General features: G+C 36.5%; 1 protein-coding gene across 2 annotated transcripts; it reads right to left on the bottom strand.

The window, feature by feature from the left end:
* Window positions 1-235: 235 nt before the first annotated feature.
* Window positions 236-24920, bottom strand: naa35 (N-alpha-acetyltransferase 35, NatC auxiliary subunit). Of its 2 annotated transcripts, none has more exons than XM_020917385.2 (23): window positions 24786-24920; window positions 21352-21480; window positions 20080-20113; window positions 19885-19999; window positions 19731-19805; window positions 18142-18309; window positions 17328-17394; window positions 17212-17255; window positions 17078-17128; window positions 15952-16035; window positions 15758-15872; window positions 12610-12788; window positions 12444-12503; window positions 12250-12356; window positions 9583-9649; window positions 9391-9489; window positions 7757-7935; window positions 6121-6257; window positions 5613-5680; window positions 4191-4331; window positions 2527-2649; window positions 2215-2295; window positions 236-569 (listed from the first exon to the last, which is right to left on the bottom strand). In XM_020917385.2, the coding sequence occupies exons 2-23, from the start codon at window positions 21470-21472 to the stop codon at window positions 510-512; spliced, it is 2175 nt and encodes a 724-aa protein (XP_020773044.1). In that variant the 5' UTR covers window positions 21473-21480; window positions 24786-24920; the 3' UTR covers window positions 236-509. The 2 variants fall into 2 exon arrangements, with proteins under 2 accessions (XP_020773044.1, XP_055017692.1); XM_055161717.1 differs by lacking the exon at window positions 24786-24920 and adding an exon at window positions 24506-24722.
* Between the last annotated feature and the right edge of the window lie 9 nt (window positions 24921-24929).

Genomic DNA, 24929 nt, shown 5'->3' with positions numbered 1-24929 from the left:
TACACGCAATTAACGAACATTTTTATCTCATCAGATGTATGTTGTATGAAAACGTCATGGAAACAACTTCTGGTCACATTCCTTTTTTAGTTTTTTCTGTCATAGTGCAACATCAGAATGAAGGAAAGTAAGGAATTATATTTAGTAAGTCTGGTCCTTGAAGAATAAATACCCAACATATATATATACATACATAATACATTAAAACAAAACCAAAAACACCACATTGTTGTTTGTTTTTTTCCATATTTTATTGACTCCCACCGTTCGCATTACAGCATCCATCTTGATAGTTTTTTGCTCGGATCAGGTTCCTAAACGTGGTCAAATACAAAAGGCAGTAACTTTGAACAAGAACATTATGCTTTTGGTGTGGGGCTCGTCAAGGCTGCATCACAGAGCACCTCATCTGTGATACGTTGTCGAACAGAAGATTTGGACCGGATCAGGACCAGGACCGGGACCGGGACCATTTCTCTGAGGTTGTCTGGTTTTGTCTTCTCAAAGTATCAGATGATCTTGACCACAGGAAAGTACTTATGAGCCGAGAAGTCGAATTCTGGCATCACCTGGAAAACACAAACTTATTAGGATCAACTATCTCATATCACACAGCTTCTTGCGAAGTATTTAGTAACTTTTAAAGCCACGGTATGTAACTTTTTAATCAAAAAAAGGGTAAAAAGTTGTTCCTCCTCCTGCTTGTTTCTGTGTAAATGCCATTCTTCCTGCTAAAATCTGCTACAGTATGTCATAAAACTTACTTATCTCTATAAAGAATGTTCCAAAGTATGGTTTTAACTTTGTTTCCGTGGAATCTTGCAGGTGATGTGGGACCTCCAAAAAGTTACTGTATCTTTAAGTGTTTTGAAAGCAACATGTCTCAATATTTTGGCTTTAAAAAATCCCAGATACGAACAATGTAACTATGCAAATCTCACAGAATGATATTATTACAACCACATCAAAATCTGGTCTAAACTGGACTAAACTCAGAACTAAACCTTTGAACTAGACCAGGATTAGACCAAGACTAAATCAGAACTAGACCAGGACTAAACCAGGACTAAACCAGGACATAACCAGGACTAGAATGGGACTAAACCAAGTGTGATCAAACCCTTAAAGAGCCATTAAACACTAGGTTTTAAGCAGTTCCTTAGTTTAGCCTCCACAAAATATCGGGAAAATATCGTACAGAGACATTTGGATATTGTTACATCCCTAATCGTGAGCCTCCCCAGCATATGGTGAGCTTTCCCAAGATATCGCAATAAATATCGATCCTAAAGAGGCTGTTAAAGACACGGCTTTGGACACAAAAGTCAGTTTTTGCCAAAATAAGGCCAGGGATAGGTACCGTATTTTTCTAAGTATAAGTCGCACTTTTTTTTTCATGATTTAGGTGTTTCCTGCGACTTAAACTCCTGGTGCGACTTATATATTAAAATTTGACAGTCACGAGAGGCTCTAGGCTTGTGTGTCAGTATCTGCTGCTCCTATTACTCCTGCACCACTGTCACTTCTCTCTCTAAATAGTGAAATATTCAGCTAAAAACGGTAATCGAGCAGCAGAAAGAAAGTCTGGAGTGAGCGAGAAACTTGTGAGGGACTGGCGGAAAGCGGGGATGGAGAACACAGCTTCACGGTAACCAGGAGGATGCACCATGTAACTTTCTGGAAGTCACTGGATGGATCGACAAAGCCTGGACTTCACTGACACCGAAACCATCCTGTCGGGATTCAGAAAGGCCGGAATAATTCTAACTGGAACTGATGCTGAGTCTGACGAGAGCGACACAGAAGAGGAAGCGACGCTCTGTTTACCTCCAGAGGTCGCGTAGAAGTGACACCGAGAATGAAGAATTCGATGGATTTAGTGATTTGGAGTGAGATCGTTCATATATTACGTTAACATATTAAAGCCTATTCAGCCTGTTGTTCTTTATTCTGTTGTTGTTACTAAAACTTGTCTTTCAAGATGAAATGTCAGTTCCTGGTCTCTGATTTTATCAAATACATTTCCCCAAAAAGTGCGACTTATACTCCGGAGCGACTTATAATCTGGAAAACACAGTATACACTTTCTATTTTAGCCCCTTTTACACGGCTAATCAGAAGAAAAAATGTGATTTTGTTGTTTAGTGGCCCTTTAATCTCCCTTTGCAAGTCAGACATTTTCATATAAGCAGTAATAATGTATAGTTTATTTACCTTTGTCTCCTTCTTATGCCCTCCAGCCAGCAGTTTCATCACCACAATATTAGGTTTAGCTACCTTTAGAATGCGATTTACCTGCAACACAGAAAAAGAATTACTCATACAGCTTCATAATAAGACTCTACAAGGTGCACGGTGTAACTTTTTGGTTGGATTTATTCAGTTACAGGTGGTTTTATAGCTCAAAAATACAAAGAAAAACAGACATTCTGACTGTGAGTTGGTCTGGTTTAGTCTCCGTGAGGATAGAAAAGTTACACAATGCGCCTTTAACTAAACACGCAGGTTAAGCACAGGGTTTTTCACCTCAGGATCGGGACTAGGGACGTTCTCCAGGATCAGTTTGGCCTGTTGGAAGTGTTTACTGGCCGCCATGTACAGGTCTGCGGAGCCCGGGGGAGGATTGTACTTTTTAAGATCTGACATCTCCTACAGTCAAGAACAAAACAAAACACACAAGTTAAAAATAGTGATAACGAATAGTAAAAATAGAACAGTTGCTGCGAGGGGTCGACAATATTGACCGAGCTCTGGGACACACTGCTTCCCCCACGTCCGAACAGCCCCCTCTAGTGGAGAGTTTTAAGTCTCGTCTTAAGACCCACTTTGATTCTCGGGCTTTTCGGTTTCGTATATTTTTATTCATGAGCACACAGATATAAATATGTCATTTAAAAAACACAAGTACACACACTTTTAAAAAATTTTTTTACTGATAAAAAGTTAACTAACAAAAAAAAATAAAAAATCACTCAAGAAATACGAGTAGTGTCATGCAATATCATTTAATAATAATATAATAAATAAATAAATAAATGAATAAATACATTAAAAAAAATAATACGCTATTATTAAAAATCTAATAAAAATAATAGTAATATAATAATAAGACTAAAAATAAATAAATACAAATAAATAAATAAATAAATGGGAGGTGGGTGGTTGATTTAGACTGTGTTTCAAAAAAGTCAATAAATGGTTGCCACTTTCTAAAAAATTTGTGTTACTTTTCTTGGAGTACCTAATCTTTTCTACGTTCAAAAAGGACATAACTTTATTTTTATAAAAAGGACATAACTCATTAAACCACTGAGTGTTAGATGGGCTAATTCTCTTCAACTTTTACACTCTGGAGGGCGGTTTCAGATTTTTGTGTTTTTAAACCCCAAAAATGTCATCACCGTCTAAACGAAAGACACTTCTAATAAAATATTTTGTCATTTTTACCCGCAAGTGTTCTCGTGTAAACAGGCCCTTAATCATTCATCTCAAAACACAGAATTCAGAAATCCCTTGATCGAGCTACTTTGAAAGGAGTACAGAGCTACAGGCAGGAGATAAAGCAATAACATCTCCATAAAGACAAGCAGGTAGCGCACCCTACTCTAGAAAGTTACATACTACACCTTTTAGCCATGCTAAATACTGAAAAATGATTTGTACCTGTGAAAACGAGTGATTTCTGAGGCTCAGTGTGAGACGAAACAACTGTGAATATCGAGTTTGTCCTTCATCACACTGTTAAAAACTAATTTTGCATAAACATGAGTCCTAATTTTCTCGTGGCTTCAAAACAACACCAGTAGCTGCAAAAAAAGTCTCACCTTAAACTAGGGATGTAACAAATAACCAAAATATTGTGATATTGTATCGTCAAAAGTCTCTCAGTAATATCGTGGACCATCACAATATATCGAATCACAAGTTTCTTTGCATAAATTAAGAGTTATGATGCAACAATAGTTAAAAAAACAGAGGGAACTACATCGATCATGATCCTTTGCTCCGTTTTGGTGCAAACTACAAGAAGAAATAACAGTTCTAAGCACTTTTAAGTCTTAGTTCTTTGGATTAAGTCTTGTCAAGGCATTTTAAGAGGAAAAAGTATCATATTCACAAATTTGTTAAGCTTCCACAAAATATCTTAATAAATATCGTACCGTGAGATTTGCACATCGTTACATCCCTACCTTAAACTGTATGTAGTGCACAGGAGGGGGCGTGACCACACTGTTGAACGGAGCAAACCGGTGCTCGTAGCGAACCTGCTCACTGTCCAACTCAAACTGAGGCTTTCGCACTTTACCGTCCATGTCCAGAGCCACCATGGTCTGAAACACAAACAACACAGGAGAATATTAACTTTAATCAGTCATGTTCATAACTTATACAGAGGTTTTTAGAGACGCAAAGAAGCTGTATATGGAAAGAAAAGACAAACAAACAATACAATATGAAAGAAAGGCCCGTTTGAACAGGTGAGTTTTGAGCAGTGACTTAAAGGTTTTTAAATATTCCATCCAGTCCTTGTATTTGCAGAGGTCGCTGGTGCTAGACTAGTGCATGTCAATGGTCATATTTATCCTGCCACTAAAAACAGTCTTACCCACTCCACAAAACACCCGAAACAAATCTATTATTACACCAGACTGTCCATGTAAATGTCTGTGTCGATAGAATAATTTTAGAAGTAAAACCAACGTTGCATTTGAAGGATTTATGTCTGAGCAGCAGTGAGTTGTACTTCCTGATAAGAAAAGCTCGGCAGCGGCGGACTGATATATGAGAAAATCCGATCAGCTGATGCCAACCTGCTGTCTCCCCCCCGCCAGGACTAAACATAAGACCTGGGGGGACCGGGCCTTCTCCGCCGCTGCCCCCACCCTCTGGAACTCCCTGCCCAAACACATCAGAGACTCATCCACACTCCCCATGTTTAAAAAAAGCCCTGAAAACCCATCTCTTTAAAAAAAAACTTTCATTAACTGTCTTTTCTCTTGTCTGTCATTGTTTGTCTTCCCATGTAAAGCGTCTTTGAGTATCTTGAAAAGCGCTATACAAGTGTTATGTATTATTATTATTATTATTATAAAATAGTCCCTCAACATGCAACGATTCATGCAATGCAAGGTTAGTTTTATTTCAAACATTAATCTATCAACACAGACATTTACATCGACAGTCTGGCGAAATAACAGACTTACTTTGGGTGTTTTGTGGAGTGGGTAAGACCAGTCCATTGACATGCACTAGTCTAGCACCAACGACCTCTGCAAATAAAAGGACTGGATGGAATATTTTAAAAAGTGTCTCCACACGTCTCCAACACTCTGGCTCACTAGGAAATGAGGTCCTATGTCCAAAATACCGGACTGTCCCTTTAAAAGTTTACCAAATACACAAATTAAAGTTTTGTCTGTATCTAGTATTTAAGTATAACATTACTGAACCTTCAGAGGTAACAATTTTTAGAGGCTAGAGTTTTACAAGTGTTAGAATTACAGTAGATACAGACCGTACACGGCTGACTTATTTCAACCTTAAGAACTGCTTTTACAATATATCTGTACTAGGGCAAGATAAAGCAAACCTTTAAAGTAGGTGATTCTTACCTTGTACATGCCTGCACACATGTTCTGATAGGCCTGGCTCATTGTGATCTCTTTACTCAGAGGTCGAACTATAGGAAAAAAAACAAAACAAAACATTAGACATGCAATTAAATTATAGACGGCCTTTTGGTTAACTCTGACTGGCCCGTTTAAGCTCATTTGGAATTACAAAATAAACATATTTTATGATTTTAACTAATGCACGGACTAAAGCTGCATAGCTGTTATTTTAGAGACGTTTTTTTAAATGACATTTTTTGTAAGGCAACCTCACTTTTTCATTGCTTAGTCATAACATAAACTCTTACCAGTCTTACCAGCTCATCAAAACAATATTATTTACTGCTTTTTATAAAGAAATACAATTAATATTATGCAGAATTGAGTTGAGCATTTTGGCCTCCATAATATTTTGATGTGGCCCCAATGAAAAAATAATTGACCACCCCTGTTACAGACCATACATGAGAGTATTATGTATTATTTAATCAGAGTATAATTTCAGTACCTTTCTTTTTCTTCTTGCTCTTCTTGCTGCTGCGTCCTTTCAGCTGCTCCTCCAGGATTCGCTCTTCGGCCATTTGTGACGAGTCGGCTCTGCTCAGAGTCGACATGAGCCACGCGTACAGGAACTCAGACAGGTACCTACAAACAACAGTAGAAAGGTTATTTTATTTTACAGAATAGACTCCCCTCCTCTTCTCTTCCCTCTCTGCTCCCTTTCCCTTGCCTCTCTGTCAAAAAGAAAGCTAAAACCCTTTTGAGTGGCAGGCAAAAGTTCAATCTCTCTATAGACGAAGTGACTAAAAATATTGTGAAGTGCTGTTTGGTGTGTACAAAAACACCCAATATACACTGCAAATTTCTCTGATCTGGCCAAGATTTTAAAACTCAAGTTATTCATCTTGTTTTCACATTTATTATCTACTTACTAGTTCTGAGACTGCTTCATTCCAGGAGTAGGAGTGTGCAAAAATATTGAAATATCAATATATCGTGTTGTTTAATGTGATGATACAGTATCGGTATCGTTGGCTGAGTATTTTTTGGTATATTAAATGTTTAAATGTTACAGAGCTACAGTTTTGCTGCTTGTTCAGAGGGAGGAAACTCATTTATGCAACACATTTGACATTTTCACCGTTTTGATGAATAAAATGGGTGTTTTTCATATTCACTTTGCACAAGACGTGGTTTAACAAAGACTTTTAGTATCACAGCCATGATTTAGCCATTATTTTAATTTAACCATATCAAACCTTTTTGAAGTATATCATATCGACTTGAGAGCAAACTGTGGCCCCGTGCACACTAGTATTTGAATCGTTTTCGTTGTGGATGCAGTGTTCGTTCACACTAATTCGATGGAAAACGGCTCCAGAAACGGAACAATCTGATTCCGCCAGCTCCCACGAATTCATCTGAGTACAGATCTGATCCGGCACTGTGTGGACGCCTGAAAACACTGATACTCTGACGTAGGAGGTCTAGTTGTGTCCTTATTGGACCACGTCACTGTGACTTTCACCTGATTCGCTGGGTTCATGACATCGGTCATGTGACACTATTGCAGAAAACAGTTTAAACAAACCAGAGACAAATGGGAAACAGTGGAGCTGGAAATACTTGCAAGTAGAAAAGTTTTCAAGCTTGCCATTTTTCTCGAAATTGGCTGCTGCAACTTCAGACACGGTGTTCCACTTCCTTGTTTTTACCACCCACGAGACGTCGTGACGCCAGCCTAGTCATGTGACTAGTGTTTCAGGTGGTTTTGCTTTACTGTGTGGATCATGTCTGGATGCAAATCGTTTCTGATACAGTGATACAGTGATACAGTGATTTGTTTCAGTGTAAATGTAACCTGTATTGAGATATATATTGCATCACAGCCAATGTCTCGAGGTATGTATCAGCAACTTCTTAATGATACCAGCCCTAGTCTAGAGGTAGTTTATTTTAAGATAACTTGTCATGTAAAATTATCTTGCTGCATGGACAGATAATTTCAATACATTTAAGTCATTTTCTGATAGATTTAAGTGTTTATATCTTAAATTTTGGCCAAGCTTTTTTACAGTTTATATTGTATCGGATATTGTAAAATATTGGTGTCTCTCAAGTGTGTGTACAGGTGTGTGTCTCACCAGTAGACGTAGTAGTACTCGTGCATGCTGTACAGCTCCAGCTCAAAGCCGCTCAGCAGATACTGGATCATGATGCGCAGGTTGTGGTAAAGGATCCAGGTCCCTAAACAGGCCAAGTGCTGCCGCTGAGGCTCCAGCTTCATCAGGAGACTGTGCAGGGCCGCGTCCACCTTCTCTGCCTGAGCACAGAGGACAGAGGACAGAATATGAAACTAAATAATCGGGTTGTTCCATAGATTTTTATGTCTCTATCACAGACGGTATACATAAAACGACATATCTATTCCACTAGCTATGCATTCCAAATCAGAAGTGCGCATTTGTGTGCTTCTGATTGCATTGACTTCAAATCATCTTGTAACTGCTGCCACCAGGCTCATAATTTTGGCTTTAAAATGTTCATATTAACCCACTCTCCTGGTATTTTTATTTAGCTATTTTGTCTGTAAATAAATTTGTATTCCTAGTGTGGAATTTGGCACAAAATTTGCCCTATAACTATTAGTACCATGAGCTGCATTTGACTGAAGCCGAACATAAAACAGACTTAGACCAACTTTCTTGATCCACAAGGGAAATTATTTGGACACAGTAGCTCACACATCACAATACAATATTATAACAAAGAGTAAAAAACAGGTTTAGGCGGCTCGGGCATCTGTTCCGGATGCCTCCTGGGTGCCTCCCTCGGGAGGTGTTCCGGGCATGTCCCACCGGGAGGAGGCCCCGGGGAAAACCCAGGACAATGTCTCTGGAGGAACAATGTCTCTGGGCTGGCCTGGGAACGCCTTGAGGTCCCCCGGGAAGAGCTGGAGGACGTGTGTGGGGTGAAGTCTGGGAGGCCCTGCTTAGACTGCTGCCCCCGTGACCCGGCCCCGGATAAGCAGAAGAAAATGGATGGATGGAGAGTAAAAAACATAAATGGTAATAATAAACTAAATATGTATAAGTCAGAAGAGCTTTGAAGCCATGACGTCAAACTCAAGCGCCTGTCCGGGTCCCTTTTGTGGAACAGCACAACAGTAAACAAAGCGGTCGAGATGGATGTAGACGAAGACAGACATCCAGGATTTAAATCCGGAACAAAGAGAATGTTTGGTGAATTTTATCAAGGAGGAAGATGTTATTGCCCTTCTTCCTATAAGATTTGGGAAAACCAGTTAGCCCCGCTAGCCCTGACTGGTGAAATAAAAAAAGTTGAGTGAACGAATCCTAATGCTACGAGGTCAGACGGTTTCCTCGAAGTGGCTGATGAATCAGGCTAAGATATTCTTGCTTCGTCTAGAATATTCCACAGTACAGCATTACATCTGTCTCCATGAAGACGACTGGGTGGCCCAATCTGACCAAGTTTAAGGTCAGATTTGTGGAGAACAGTTTTTCAAGGTATTTTTGAGCAATAAAACCACTTAAGCATTTACCAAAAGCCAGACAAAGAGAATATTTAAGCAAAGCAATAAGCAGGAAAATGTAAACAGTTACATTTGTCCAATAGTTTATCATGGCCATCGAAGTTCAAGGTAGTGCATGAATTACTGTTTGCATTTCATAAACACTGGCTCTCTATGTCTCCAGATATTGCAAATACATATTGAAAAGACAGAATTTATTACATTTATTCATACAAATTTTACCTCATCTTGTAGTGTAGCAAACTCTTCCAGGATGTGTCCCAGTTTGTCCCTTTGCCGGGCTCTGTTATGCCCATGGATCTGAATCAGACTGCAGAACGGCTATAGGCAACACAAAATTACACAAAAAATTATAATAGCAATGTATTTTTAAAACTCCACTTTAAATAATGAAAACTAATTATAAAATCGTACCCTCGAACAATGTGTAACAAAGGAGTCGATGTAGTCCTTGGCTTGGTGATTATTGAACAGGCAGCATCTGTAAAAACACACATGGGTAAAGTTTAAAGATGCATTGTGTAACTTTTCTTGTGAATGGTCTGCCATCTTAATCTGCGTATCATTCGTTCATTCGTTTTTCAAAATAAAACCAAAAATAAGAAAAAAAACAAAACAATTTTCTTCATTATTTGTTTCTAAAACCAAAATGAAAAAACGGATAACGTAAGGTAAATAAGGTAAAAGGAGCTGTTAACTTGAAAACTACCGCTTCATAACATCATAAGGTGGAACAGAGCATTTGAGTTTTGAAGATGTGTGCAAAAATATAAAAATATCGATGTATCCTCTTGGGGCCCAAAGAAAAAAGTGTATTGCAATGTACAATTTTTGTAATTTTCATTCTGTTTGCAGGTAAATGAACTAGGGCTGGGTATCATTAAGGAGTTGCCGATACGATACATACCTCGATACACAGGCCACGATACGATACATATCTCGATACAGTGCACTTTCGATTCGATATGATATATTTCAAATCGATTGGATACGGTTCAATAAAAATAAAGGCTAAATCGTGACTGTGATACTAAAAGTCTTTGTTAAATTACTTGTTGTACAGAGTTCATATGAAACACAAACATTTTAATCCTTAAAACAGTAAAAATGTCAAATGTGTCGCATAAATGAGTTTCCTTTCACTCCACAAGCAACAAAACTGTAGCGCTGTAACAAAATAATTTAGTAAAACACACCTAAAAATACTCCTGGTGAAATATCGATACAGTAGCCCGCGATATCGATACTGTATCATCACATTAAACGATACGATATATCGATATTCCGATATTTTTGCCCACCCCTAAAATGAACACCTTAGCTTTTAGGTTTTGTTCATTTTATTTTTATTTATAATTTTGTAACCTGTCCTCAGTAATGAACGCCGGGGACACGTGAAGTTAACAACCAAACAAAACCAACTTTTTTGATGACCAACATCTCTGACAAGCTTCTACAGTCGCCTCAAAACGTTTTTAGACTCCCTTTTAACTTTAGAGTTTAAGTTTAGTTTTTAGACTCCTATTGATTTTATACATTTTTTATCCTTATTTTTTTATCCTGAACTATAATCTCCCAGCCCTATTTAGGCAGAGGAACCTAGTCCCCCCGTTAAGAGTCTATCTCAAAACACTTAAAAGATTGATTGAAGACAGGTATAAAGGACACAAGTCAATGGGCCGTGTCTCAGGAGGATATTACACTGTTTAATGTGATGATACAGTATCGATATCGTGGGCTGCTGTATCGATATATCGCCAAGAGTATTTTTTGGTATATTTTACTAAATTATTTTGTTACAGCTACAGTTTTGTTGCTTGTTTGGAGAAAGGAAATTTGTTTATTCAACACATTTGACATTTTCACTGTTTTGAGGATTAAAATGTTTGTGTTTCATATGAACTTTGCACAAGAAGTGGTTTAACAAAGACTTCTAGCATCACAGCCATGATTTAGCCTTTATTTTTTATTTAATCATATTAAATCAAATTAAAATATATTGTATCGGACCATATTGAATCGAAAGTGCACTGTATCGAGGTATGTATCGTATCGGCAACTTCTTAAAGATACCGAGTCCTAATGTAGACAGACTAATAAAAAAGGATTACTCAAACACGTGTGAATGAAACAAAACTCAACTCCAGGTCTGTTTTTGAGGAGGTAACAACATTATAACTAGGGGTGTGCAAAAATATTGAAATATCGATATATCGTATCGCTTAATGTGATGATACAGTATTGATATCATGGGCTGCTGTATCGATATATCGCCAAGAGTATTTTTAGGTATATTTTACTCAATTATTTTATTACAGCACGTTTTTGTTGTTTTTTTAGTGGAAGGAAACACATTTATGTAACACATTTGACATTTTCACAGTTTTGAGAGTTAAAATGGGCATGTTTCTTATTCACTTTGCACACCAATGATTTATTAAAGATTTTTAGTATCACAGCCACGATTTAGCCTTTATTTTTATTGAACCGTATCGAATCGATTTGAAATATATCGTATCAAATTGAAAGTGCACTGTATCGTGATATGTATCGTATCATGGTCTATGTATCGAGGTAGGTATCGTATCGGCAACTTCTGAATGATACCCAGCCCTAATTATAACATGACTTAAAGCCAGGTGTGGGGACCTACGAGTCATGATTTGGACTCGAGTCAGACTTGAGTCACTAGTTTTAGGACTTGAGACTTGACTTGATAAAATGGACTCAGACTTGGGACTCGTCTTGGACTTGAAGGTCAGTGACTTGGGACTTGACTTGGACTTGAGAAGACTTGATGCTTCTCCTAAAAAAATCTATGTTTTTAGAAAATTATTATATTATATTTGGTACTTTGGTTTAAAGACTAAATCACTTGAAGCTCAAAGCAGACAACTTGGACTTGGACTTATGGGCCAGTGACTCGAGACTTGACTTGGGGCTTGACTTGGACTTGAGGTCAAAGACTAGAGACTTACTTGAGACTCGCAAAACAATGACTGGGTCCCACCTCTGCTTAAAGCTCACGAGAGTCAATTTAGTGGAATATAAAACTTTTAAATAGAGACACATGGGACTTACTTGTATGAGAGAACTGGAGGACTGACAAAGTATCTGAGCGCGTCCTTTATCATGTCCTGCATCAGGTGAGTGCCAAACACCTTTTTATTATCTATCAAAAAGGTCGTCTGCAAATACACAAAGAAAATAATAAGTCAACAATTATTATGGTTGTAAAATATCTGATATAATTTCAAATGTAAGACACGAATCACCTGTAGTAAAGATCTAGACAGTACGCAAGGAGACTGTTCACTGAATTCGCAAAAGAAATCCTGTGAAAAATAGATAAAACAAGAAACCATTATCAGACATTGAAATATTTGACAGTAATACAACATAATTAACATAAACGGGACATAAACGTGACCGTGGCCTCACCAGGATGCCGTGGAGGTTGGTGGTGTTGATGACGTCGCACACGGTCTTGATGCGTTCGATGAGTTTGCTGAAGTAGGACACCATGTCGTCCCTTTTGATGATTTTAGCGTAACGGGGAAACGTCGGGGGCAGCAGTCTCTGATTCACTAAAGGCTCAAATCCCATCATTATCGGGTGGTCTGGAAAGATACAGGATAAGAAGATGCTGGTTCAAGTGGCATCTGAAAAGCCTAAAATGCCAAATCGTTCAAAACTGAGCTGAAGGGCAGGTCAGACTTCTGTGGTAGAATTTATATAGAACACTCTTACACCGAGAAGACAGCTACACTTTTTACAATTTTATGTTACAATTAAATGTTTTTACCCAAAGTTCCCACCTTACTTAAAAGAGTTTCTGATTCCATTTAGATCAGTATATCATTTACGTCACACTGAATAACAATTTTTTAATGTTCGTGCTATAAAAAAAAGAAATTGGTCACAGAGTATTTAACTCCGAAGCCCCAAATGAACGAAACAATTTGCCCTCCTCAACCCTTAATTACATCGATCCATCAGTTTAAGGCGTCAATCTTCCGATACTTACAAACTTCCTGCTCCTGTTTTCGTTTCGTTCTGTTGTACATCAAGTTGCTTTTTTCTTCAGTAATTTACAAATATAGGTGTGGGGATTATAAAATCAGAGAGATGTTTATTTTAGGATCCTGTATTGTATAGTGAATTGTTTCCCTAAGACTGGGTCGCAGCAGATTTTTTTTGGGTCGCCTTGTCACGATCTGCACGTGGGTCTGCGATATACAGTCCTGACACATGTTGAAATGTTAAGACATGTTGGTCCAATCGAATATTGAAAAGAACAAGAAATAGGCTACATGTCATGTCCAAATAGGCGACTTATGGACCTTTTATTGCTGCTTCATTTACTGTTTTTCATTGTTTAAACCTGAGTAATACTATTTGTTTAGAGACACGATCGCTCAGTTAACAATAAAATATCCTCAATAATGTTCAAATCCAATGATTTACAAATAATATCTATTGACTTGGGTCGCGAAGGTTTTGTGACTTTTAAAAATGTGGTGGCCAGAAAAAACGTTTGGGAAACACTGGTATAGTGTGAATGTTGTTTTTGTGTTGTGTTGCGTTTTGTTTTGATTTGTTCTTTCTTTCTTTTCTATAAATCCTATTTTTGTTAGTTTATTTAAGACACCCTCACACATGAGATGTTACATTTCACAGGGCTTCCGTTATAAATAAATAAATACATAAATAAATAGATTTGCTGTTAATTATCAAAATGCTTTTTTTTTTTTTTTTTTTTTAAAACCTCATTTATGGTTAAAAAAAAATCTCTATCTACATGAAAGAACAAGTGCCAGGAAGTTGAATATCAATTTGCCCTCCTCAACCCTTAATTACATCGATCCATCAGTTTAAGGCGTCAATCTTCCGATACTTACAAACTTCCTGCTCCTGTTTTCGTTTCGTTTCGTTCTGTTGTACATCAAGTTGCTTTTTTCTTCAGTAATTTACAAATATAGGTGTGGGGATTATAAAATCAGAGAGATGTTTATTTTAGGATCCTGTATTGTATAGTGAATTGTTTCCCTAAGACTGGGTCGCAGCAGATTTTTTTTGGGTCGCCTTGTCACGATCTGCACGTGGGTCTGCGATATACAGTCCTGACACATGTTGAAATGTTAAGACATGTTGGTCCAATCGAATATTGAAAAGAACAAGAAATAGGCTACATGTCATGTCCAAATAGGCGACTTATGGATCCTTTTATTGCTGCTTCATTTACTGTTTTTCATTGTTTAAACCTGAGTAATACTATTTGTTTAGAGAGACACGATCGCTCAGTTAACAATAAAATATCCTCAATAATGTTCAAATCCAATGATTTACAAATAATATCTATTGACTTGGGTCGCGAAGGTTTGTGACTTTTAAAAATGTGGTGGCCAGAAAAAACGTTTGGGAAACACTGGTATAGTGTGAATGTTGTTTTTGTGTTGTGTTGCGTTTTGTTTTGATTTGTTCTTTCTTTCTTTTCTATAAATCCTATTTTTGTTAGTTTATTTAAGACACCCTCACACATGAGATGTTACATTTCACAGGGCTTCCGTTATAAATAAATAAATACATAAATAAATAGATTTGCTGTTAATTATCAAAATGCTTTTTTTTTTTTTTTTTTTTTAAAACCTCATTTATGGTTAAAAAAAAATCTCTATCTACATGAAAGAACAAGTGCCAGGAAGTTGAATATCTTTTTCGCACTAGCTTCTCAAAGTCATTGCATTTAATTAAAAACATGATAATTATCATTTAAAATGAATTCAAACAATTGGAAATTTTCTATGTTGTATTATATTCACCCATAAAGTTATATAAGCTGCTGCCCTCCATCTAAAAGTATGATTGGCCTTAGTTGTTGCTTGCTTCTGCTTGGTGCAAGGGAGAAATTTAAAAGAATATGAACAAAGGTAGCCATTTCTGTAAGCTGCTCAAGAGACATTTTAAACACAGACATGATCAGAACAAATGTGAGGAGTGTGGACTTTGTGGATCATGGGGCTGCCTATCCAGAACTACTGAAACATGTGTAAATAAAACAAAGCACAACTCCAGGTATGTTTTTAAAGAAGATCTGACATTACAGCATGGCCAAAAGCTAAATCTGTACATCTGTGACATGTTAGTGTCATACGAACCATCTCGCACTCTGAGGAGCTCAGGGACCGGCCTCCTGCTGGTGCCCAGAGTCACGACTAAACAAGAGGAGTCAGCGTTTCAGGTTCATGCAGCTAAAACCTGGAACAGTCTGAACATGTGAGACAGACTCTTCTGTGACGCTGTTTAAATCCAGACTCAAAACATTTCTGTTTAACTGTGCAAATAACTGAAAGGTTTTCATTCCGCACTCTTCTCTCCAATTTATGTCTCTCTTTTTTAATTTTAATCTTCATGATTATTTATGTTTTAATTTGTTTTTATGATGATTTTAATGTATTTCTTATTCTGTAAAGCACTTTGAATTACTTTGTGTAACGAATTGTGCTATACAAATAAACTTGCCTTGCCTTAAATCGTTCAGTGTATAAGACCTATAACAATGTATTAAACCTTTATAACTGTGCATTACCTCCTTTAGTGGTGTCATTCTGTGACTGGATCCCGTGCTGTATACTGCAGTGGATGGGTGAGAGGAGGTCAGCTGCCTGAGCCACAAGCTTCTGCGCTTCACTCACTGAACTGGTCTGGAAAATAAGAAATCTCCACTTTAAAATCGAAATCATTTAATATAAGGTTTGACCTCTGGGATTATTTTGACACTACCTCTTTTTTAGTGAACGCGATGAGTGCTGTGAGTAGAAGTCTTGTGAATTTGATTCTGTTGAAAAGAGCCAGACACTGCTGATGCTGCAAAAAGAAAAAAAATAAAGAACTGAAACTAAACAAATGTGGAAATGAGATAGCTACTATGGTCAACTATAAAAACAAATCTATATAAACAAAATAATAAGTTTTGACTTCATTTATTACACCAGCTCTGTATTTTTATAGATAATATTTAAAAGGAGGTTTAGGAAAGGCTCAGATGAACATATAATTTTTTTTCTCATTTTATAATTTTTCATATTTTGTAATTATGAATTAGATTTTTTTATATGATCTGATTATTTTAAAAAATCAGATCATATTTTTGTGACCAATCAAATATACACCGAAACATGTCCGTAAATGTCTTGGGTAAATTAACAGGAATTTACACACAGAAAATTGCCCCTTTTTTATGTTATGAGGTTCTTTTTTCAGACCAACAGTTTGTTTTCATACCTGACAGTTTCGACTGTTCACTGTGGTCTTTCTCAGAGTCATGTGATGTTGCTCTGACGTGTCGTTCAGCTGATTTAAACCGGTTTTGGCGCTGTTTTCCTACCGTTAGAGGCAGGACGACAGCGCCATCTGCAGTCAGACTTTCTCAGGACAGTATCCCAGATGTGTGAGAGTAAAAAAGCCCCCTCGTCCCGGTTTATCATCCCGTGGGCATGTTTATTTCACGCATCTGGGATACTGTCCTGAGGAAGTCAGACTGCAGATGGCGCTGTCATCCTGCCTCCACCAGCAGGAAGACAGCGCCAAAACCTGTTTAAATCAGCTGAGCGACACGTCACAGCAACATCATGTGACTCTGAGGAAGAGCGTGAATGAGCAATCGAAACTGTCAGATATGAAAACAAACTCTTGGTCTGAAAAAATAACCTAATAACATAAATTATCAGAAGACCAAATGAATCTCAATGGACGATTGCCCTTTTTTGTTGATAACCTATTTACAATATTCCAATTATGAATTACTTCAAAACAATCCAATCCAATATTATCATGGACTATCTGTTGCCGGATTTCCATGTTTAATACTGTAAATGTAATGGCTAAAAACTATGGATTCCCTCCTTACCTCCAGCTCCACCTCTGGGTCCCGCTGCTCTCCCTGTCGACTCCTCGTGCTCTGAGAGAAAACAGCCACAAAATTCAAACTGATAAAACAACACTCTTTAAAATTTAAAGTTGTCACTATAGCACTAATGTTACCTTTACTTTTCTCTGTAATTCGTCTTCAACGTCCTTGAGCATACCTAGAACAACAACACACAAGACTTTTATCAAATATTTCACCAGTCATTAAAAATGAAACTAAATAAATGTACCTGTAACTCGCAGGTCTGTTACATTATTTGCCATTTTGAAGCCGTACGTCATTGCCTGAAAGTCCTCCTGCAAACAGAACGCAAACAATGTGTAAAACTGCAAGCATAGATGTCCTTCATTGCATTTGCTCGAGTAATTATTTGGAAAAAAAAGTATATTGAATAAACTTATATTTCTTGACACTTTAGTACTGTATACCTTACCATACCATATATTTCTATTTAAGCAAAAGTAGAGTAAAAACTATTAAACATGTCAATACATTGGTTTTGGCTAATACAACGTTAACAATAAAAGGTACCATGGTGATCTAAATATGTTATATACCTCTATCTCTATCTTTATCTCTCTATCTCTCTCTCTTTATATCTCTCTCTCTCTCTCTCTCTCTCTCTCTCTTCTCTCTCTCTCTCTCTCTATATATATATATATATATATATCATATGTATATATATATATATATATATATATATCATATGTATATATATATATATATATATACACACATATATATACATATGTGTATATATATATATATATACACACATATATATACATATGTGTATATATATTATATATATATATATATATATATACATATGTATATATATATATATATATATATTATATATATATATATATATATATATATATATATATATATATATATATATATATATATATATATATACACACATATGTATATATATGTGTTAGCAGTTAATACCCCAAAGAAGTAAAATACCGCCTTTTATAAGTAATGGTACAACTGTACTGCTACTCCGCTTCTGACTCTAACAACTGAAGACTCACCTCTTCAAATACAGCTGCTTTGTTGACTTTCTCTCTGGCGATGTCGCACACTTTCAGGATCCCCAAGGCAAAAGCTTTTAGTGACGGTTCCTCGATCAGGTCCGGATTATGAACGTATAAACAGGTGAACACGGTCTGGGCCAAAGAGTGTCCCTCCAGCCACGTGATCTGCACACACACACACAGCATATGGTTACATCATCCTAAAATTATGGGTTTTGAATAGTGAAAACTCCTAAAAATGGCAACTGTAACAAGAAACTGAAACTTGTGCCACCTAGGCCTGTAACGATAAACAATAAATCAATGAATCGCATGATCACTTTTGACGAGCTCGATAACTTTTAAGGCCATTTTATTTGTTTTTGGTTGTCTAGTTCTTTTAGAAAGTAATGTTTATTGATCTTAGAAAGAGTGTATTTGCATTTTTATTCCATTGTCATTATAGTAGTTGAAAATAATCTCGAAATGTTAATATCGTTTATCGCAATAATTTCTTGGTCAATTAATCGTCCATCAAAATCTGTTATCGTTACAGGCTTAGTGCCACCACAATGGTTTTATAAACATAACGCAACATTTTTATTCATATTACTTTTCTTTCTAATACCATTATATACTATACTAATCTTAAAGTTAAGGTGATTTGTTTTTCGTTTGTCTCTTGTTTAATGCCACTGGGGCAATCTGTCAGGAGCAGCCGGACCCATCTCCAGATCCTGAGCTAGTCTTGGTCAGAACTACCTCAGCTGGAGCATTTTACCTCTGATGCATGTTTTGGGTTGATGGAGGGAAACTAGAGTGACCAGAGAGATTACATTTCTACCTTTAATTCTTACAAAAACTATTATAACATCCATTTTAGGATTAAACCTGTTAATTTTCGCAGTTGATTTTAAGATTTTATTGTTTGTTTTTAAAGCTTTGAATGGACTGGCCCTCGGACCTCCTCCAGATTAACTCCCCCGCATGTTTCTGAGGTCCGAGGTCCAGCTCCAGCTCATGGGGCCTAAAATGAGACTTAAAACCAGGGAGGACAGGGCCTTCTCTGTGGCCGAAACCAAACACTGGAACGTTCTGCACCTCCACGTCCCAACAGCCCCCACAGTGGAGAGTTTTAACACCACGTGAGTTTTGTGGTCCTTTGTGTTTTTTTTATTTTTATTAATTAATACATTTATTTATTATGTATTTTTATTTATTTATGAATAGTTTTTATTTATTGTTTTTTTATTTTTAATTCATTTATTTATTTATTGTTTTTATTTATTTTTTTATCTATTCAAATTTTTTTAGTACTGCTTTTATGTATTGATTTTATTATTTTTATTAATTTATTTTATTATTATTATTGTATTCATTTATTCTATTAGTTTTCTCTTGATTAGAACATAATTCTGCAGATTTTTTTTTAAGTAAAATGTTTTATATTGCTATGTAAAGCACTTTGGGAACTGTCTTGTTTATAAAATGGGCTATACAAATAAAGTTGGATTGGATTGGATTAAAATGTGCCATTGCCTCCATAGTTTCACCAGAATTCTACGAGCAAACAAACATTGTTTTGGTACATTTTGGTTTAAACTCACCAAACAGCAAAAACAGGTATCTATAATCCCAATGAGCTCTGGGTAACTAAGGTCCTTCACTTTGATGACGCCCTCCTGAATACACAAAGATTATTTTTAAAGTTATTGCAGTGAGAATCAGCATTGTTTTTACAGTTTAGTGACATGACTTTACCTTAATCGCTTGTTCAAAATTGAGAACTTTCCTGTTGACCTGGTTGCCGATCATTCCTGCGTCCATTTTAGGATCCATCATCTCTATGGCCGACATGGCTTCGAACAGACCAAACCTTCAACCGCAAAACAGCAACGATTCATGATTTATAAGAGAAGGGGTTAACAAAAGCTTTATGTATGATTTTATACATACAGTTTGTCATGGAGCAACTCCCCCAGGTTCAATTCTGTGTTTAAAAAAGAGAAAAATAAAGAGTAGGTACATGGTAACTCAGACAAATTATAATGACAGGGATGCAACGATATCCAAATCTCATGGTATGATATTTTTACAATATACATCTCACGGTACAACATTTATTGCGATATTATGTGGAACAAAATTGTGAATACTCTGCTACTTTTTCTTCTTAAAATGCCTTGACAAGACTTAATCCAAAGAACTAAGACTTAAAAGTGCTTCGAACTGTTATTTCTTCATGTAGTTTGCACCAAAACAGAGCAAAGGATCATGGTCGATGTAGTTCCCTCTGTTTTTTAGCTATTGCTGCACTATAACAATGAATTTAAGCAAAGAAACTTGTGATTCGATATTGTGATGGCCACCGATATTACTGAGATACTTTTGACGATGCAATATTGTTATATTTTTGTTACTGTTTCACCCCTAATAGTGACTGCACAATATGAGAAAAATATGATGTTCAATAACAACACTGAACAGATTGTTGACATGTCATTTGAATTCATAGTGAGTTAAATTAAATTAAAATATAAATGTCTTAATTTAGCTGTCAAATTTACAAAGAGATAAGGGCTACAAAAGTAAATTCTGTCAGATGAAGGATGCTACTGCGACTGCGATCTACTAAGTCTGTTGCAATTGTGATAGAAATTTTGATTGTGGAAAGATTTTTTTCAGTCTGTCTCTGTGTAAATGAATGTGATTTCTACCTGAAACCCAGACCAGTCATTAACATGTGTAAAGGTTCATCAGACACAACCTCCTTCAGGAAGCCCTTTGATACTAAATTAACATATAGTTGAGGACAGGTAAGACAACAAAGTCACTCTGCTTTGATATGTACGTATGTAACTTGTGTTTCTGTATAAATACTTTCAGAGTCTCTCCCCAGTATCTGCCCCAGAGCATTTGAGCTCTGGGGCAGATACTGGGGAGAGAAGTAGGGACACACTGCTGGTGATGAGAGGTTCTTGGGCTGTGGCCAGGGCAGGACTAGGCCCTGTCCATATCTGCTGTAACAAGAATAAACCTTGGTCTATATTCCAAAAACTCATCGGGCTTTGCAAATGGATTCATTATTTATCTTCAAGAGATGTATAATTTTTTCCACAACACAATAACAATGATATCACTATTTCTACATTTCTTCATTAACTTGTCAGGTTCCAGATCCCTCACAACAGAGTGTATTTATATCTTACTACAGTCTACGGCCCTCACCTTTGCAGGCGCCCTTAAACTCGTGCGTGATGTCCACCCAGTTGGCGTTGTTTTTCATCTTATCGGGGATGCCCAGCCCCCAGCCGGCATCATCATCGTCCACCGTGGACTTCATCACCATGGTGACAGCTAAAGCAACAAGAAGAAAAACGGTTTCATACATTTGAAGTACCATAGCAGACCACAAAGTAACATGTCAAATTACAAGGATGTTACAATATCCAAATGTCATGGTACGATATTTATTGCGATATTTGGTAGATGGGAAACTTTTTTACTTTTAAAATACCTTCACAAGATTTTGGTGTGAATTATTTCCATCGTAATCCCAAGAATTCAAGTAAAAAACATATTTCTTCATGTTGTCTGCGCTGAAATGAATCATATGATATGTAGTTCCCTATTTTTATAAGCTGTTGCTACTATAAAACCACATATTTAAGTAAAGGAACTTGTGATTCGATATATTGTGACAGCCCACGATATTATTATGAGACTTTTGACGATACCATATCACGATATTTCGGTTATTGTTACATCCCTACAAATTACTGATCAAATATTTGTTTTTAAATTAACGATAGTACAATCGTAGTAGAGCAGATTATCAAGTGATGACTACTTTTCAAACTCTTCCTATCACGGGCCACTCCAGGAACGATTACATAACATTACACAACAGTTAGTTTGAAGATGTCGGTCGATACTTCTGTTGAAAAAGCTAAAATTAGAAAGCCAAATCAATACTTAAACATTTAAATACGACAGGATTGGAAAGACCGCTATTATTGTTGCAACAGAAGTACATAACGTTTTTCAGATAACATGTCATTGTGTCATCCCGGGGTAACATTAACTGAACTCAACGTCCTCAACAGACTCGGAGCAAATCTGATCGTTCACACAGATCTGGCATGAACTTAAAGCTATTGGCATCAACACAGAAGCACCTTTTGAAAACCGTATAGTTAAGTCAACATGTCTGTGCAGGTCTGCCCAGTAAAGCGTTTAGTGTAGTGTGCATTTTTTATTTTTTATTTTATTTTACCAGGTAAGTCAGTTGAGAACACTTTCTCATTTACATACTTCACAAAACTGCTGTAAGGATCATATTTGTAGCCTATATTTATTTTCAATTTGAAGGTTTCACGTAAATTATCATAACAAAGTGTTAAGTTTTGTTTTTTCAAAGAGAAACGCTGAACAAATACATCATGTGACTAAAAAAATAATTGTTTGAACAATCGTGATAATGACTTTTTTCCATAATCGAGCAGCTCTATTGTGATGTTTGAGCTATTGTGTCCAAATAATTCCCCTTGTGGATCAATAAAGTTTGTCTAAGTCTAAGTCTTAAGAGCTGCTTTTACAATATATCTGCACTGGGGCAAAAAACAAAAACAAAAAAGTAGGTATAGCCCATTTAAAGCAGGTGGTTCTTACGCTTAAACTAATACAACTGGCATAATTTCACTGAGGCCTGGGTCAAGTTACATTGAATTGACATTTGTATCCATGAAGCTTATCAAGGTTTATTTTGGGATATTTCTTAATATAAATAAGTATAATTATTTTATTTTTTAAACATAGAGATTGTAGAGCAGCTGGATATATAGTTGATTTTGGATACATTTAATAATAATAATGCATCAGTTTTATATAGCACTTTTTGGACACTCAAAGACACTTTACAAAGAATTATTCCTTCACTCCACACCCGGTGGTGATACATTTATTTATGTTTTTCTTCCTTATTTCATGTTCAAAGTTTATTTTATTCATTTTATGTTTTATACATCACAAAACTGCTCTAAGGGTCATATTTGTTGCCTATATTTTTGTATAATTTTGTGTAAATTATCAATAACAAAGTGTATTTTTGAGAGAGAAATGCTGACTAAAAGCATCATGTAACTAAAAAATTATCGTTTCAGTAACTGTAATTACAATAATGACCAAAATAACTGTGATAATGATTTTCTGTTGTGATGTGTGAGCTATTGTGTCCAAATAATTTCCCTTTTGGATCAATAAATTTTATCTAAGTCCAAGTCTTGAGAGCTGCTTTTACAATATATATGTACTGGGGCAAAACAAAAAAAAAACAAAAAAGTGGGTATAGCTCCTTTAAAGCATCTTAAACTAATACAATTGACATAATTTCAGTGGGGCCTGGGCCAAGTTACAGATAAGCAATGTTGGGGAGTAACAGATTACATGTAGTGGAGTTACGTGATCAGAGTACAAATTATGAGTAACTGTATTCAGTTACAGTTACTGTTTTAATGAGTGGGAATTGGATTACAGTTACTTTGTTGAAATAAATGGGTTACACAGAGGTATTTTCCTGTTTTCACATTTTGGGCTATATCACTTTCTTTTTTCTCTCTGTAATTCCACTTATTGCCAGAAACTAAACCAGGTGTAAACCATGTCTAAACCAGGCCTAAACCAGGTCTAAACCAGGTCTAAACCAGGACGAAAACCAGGACTAAAACAGGATTTCACAGGAATAAACCAGGTCTAAACCAGGACTAAACCATGTCTAAACCAGGTCTAAACCAGGTCTAAACCAGGTCTAAACCAGGTCTAAACCAGAACGAAAACCAGGACTAAAACAGGATTTCACAGGACTAAACCAGGTCTAAACCAGGACTAAACCAGGTCTAAACCAGGACTAAAACAGGATTTCACAGGACTAAACCAGGTCTAAACCAGGACTAAACCAGGATTTAACCAGGATTTAACAGGACTAATCCATGCTGCGCGGATGTGTCTCCTCCTCTTCTATCAATAATATTTTTTAATACGGTTAAGTAAAGTCTGGGTTTTTCATTTTCTTTTAGCAGATAAAACATCTTATGTGAAGATTTCCTCGTCTTTGCTTCTCTACAGCAAATCAAGTAATCCAAAGTATTCAGATTACATTACTCACCTTAAGTAACTTAATGGATTCTGTTACAAACTACATTTTGGGGTATGTAATCTGTAATCTGTAGGGGAATACATTTTAAAAGTAAACTTCCCAACACTGCAGATAAGACATGTATTGAATTGACATTTGTACCCATGAAGCAATACTAGGTCAACCTCATTGATATAGGATTTGGCAGACTGTCAAAAAGCTTACACAATATAAAATAATAGCACATACTGGCTCAAATGCTGCCGTTTTCCAACAAGTTACCCCACGTATCATTACATTTAACTTTCACGATTACTCATAATTCACGTTAGATGAAGTCAGAAGGTTCGCTGTCTCGCATCTGTGCAATAAATGGGGATGCATGCTAAAAGCTAACATGCTAAAACACCAAATTACACGCAATCGACGGGGACACGCGAGACGCAAACACAACCGCGCTCCGCAAAACGATAGACACGGACGCAAGGAGTCACCAAAACGCCAATTTATACACCACAACGGAAGATACCTTGAAATATTTCACCATCCAAATCCCTTCGACGTCCGTGCAGCGCGGCGCATACTTGTGACGTCACGGGTCAGTTTCGCTGCATAGGTTTACAGATGACGGATTTTAATTATAATTATTTAATATTATTTTAAGGCTATTTCG

Source organism: Boleophthalmus pectinirostris, unplaced genomic scaffold (assembly GCF_026225935.1).
Source record: "Boleophthalmus pectinirostris isolate CB_2022bp ecotype Guang Dong unplaced genomic scaffold, ASM2622593v1 HiC_scaffold_4, whole genome shotgun sequence".
In the NCBI taxonomy this organism is placed as follows: domain Eukaryota; kingdom Metazoa; phylum Chordata; class Actinopteri; order Gobiiformes; family Gobiidae; genus Boleophthalmus; species Boleophthalmus pectinirostris.
The sequence above is the reverse complement of the archived record's forward strand: the minus strand, read 5'-3'. Positions and strand labels throughout refer to the sequence as shown.

Coding starts and splice junctions, on each gene's coding strand:
- naa35 (XM_020917385.2), bottom strand. CDS start 21,472: ATGGTGATGAAGTCCACGGTGGACGATGATGATGCCGGCTGGGGGCTG. Junction 20,114..21,351: donor GTTTAAGGGCGCCTGCAAAG/GTGAGGGCCGTA, acceptor TTTTAAACACAG/AATTGAACCTGGGGGAGTTG. Junction 17,395..18,141: donor AAGCAGCTGTATTTGAAGAG/GTGAGTCTTCAG, acceptor TTCTGTTTGCAG/GAGGACTTTCAGGCAATGAC.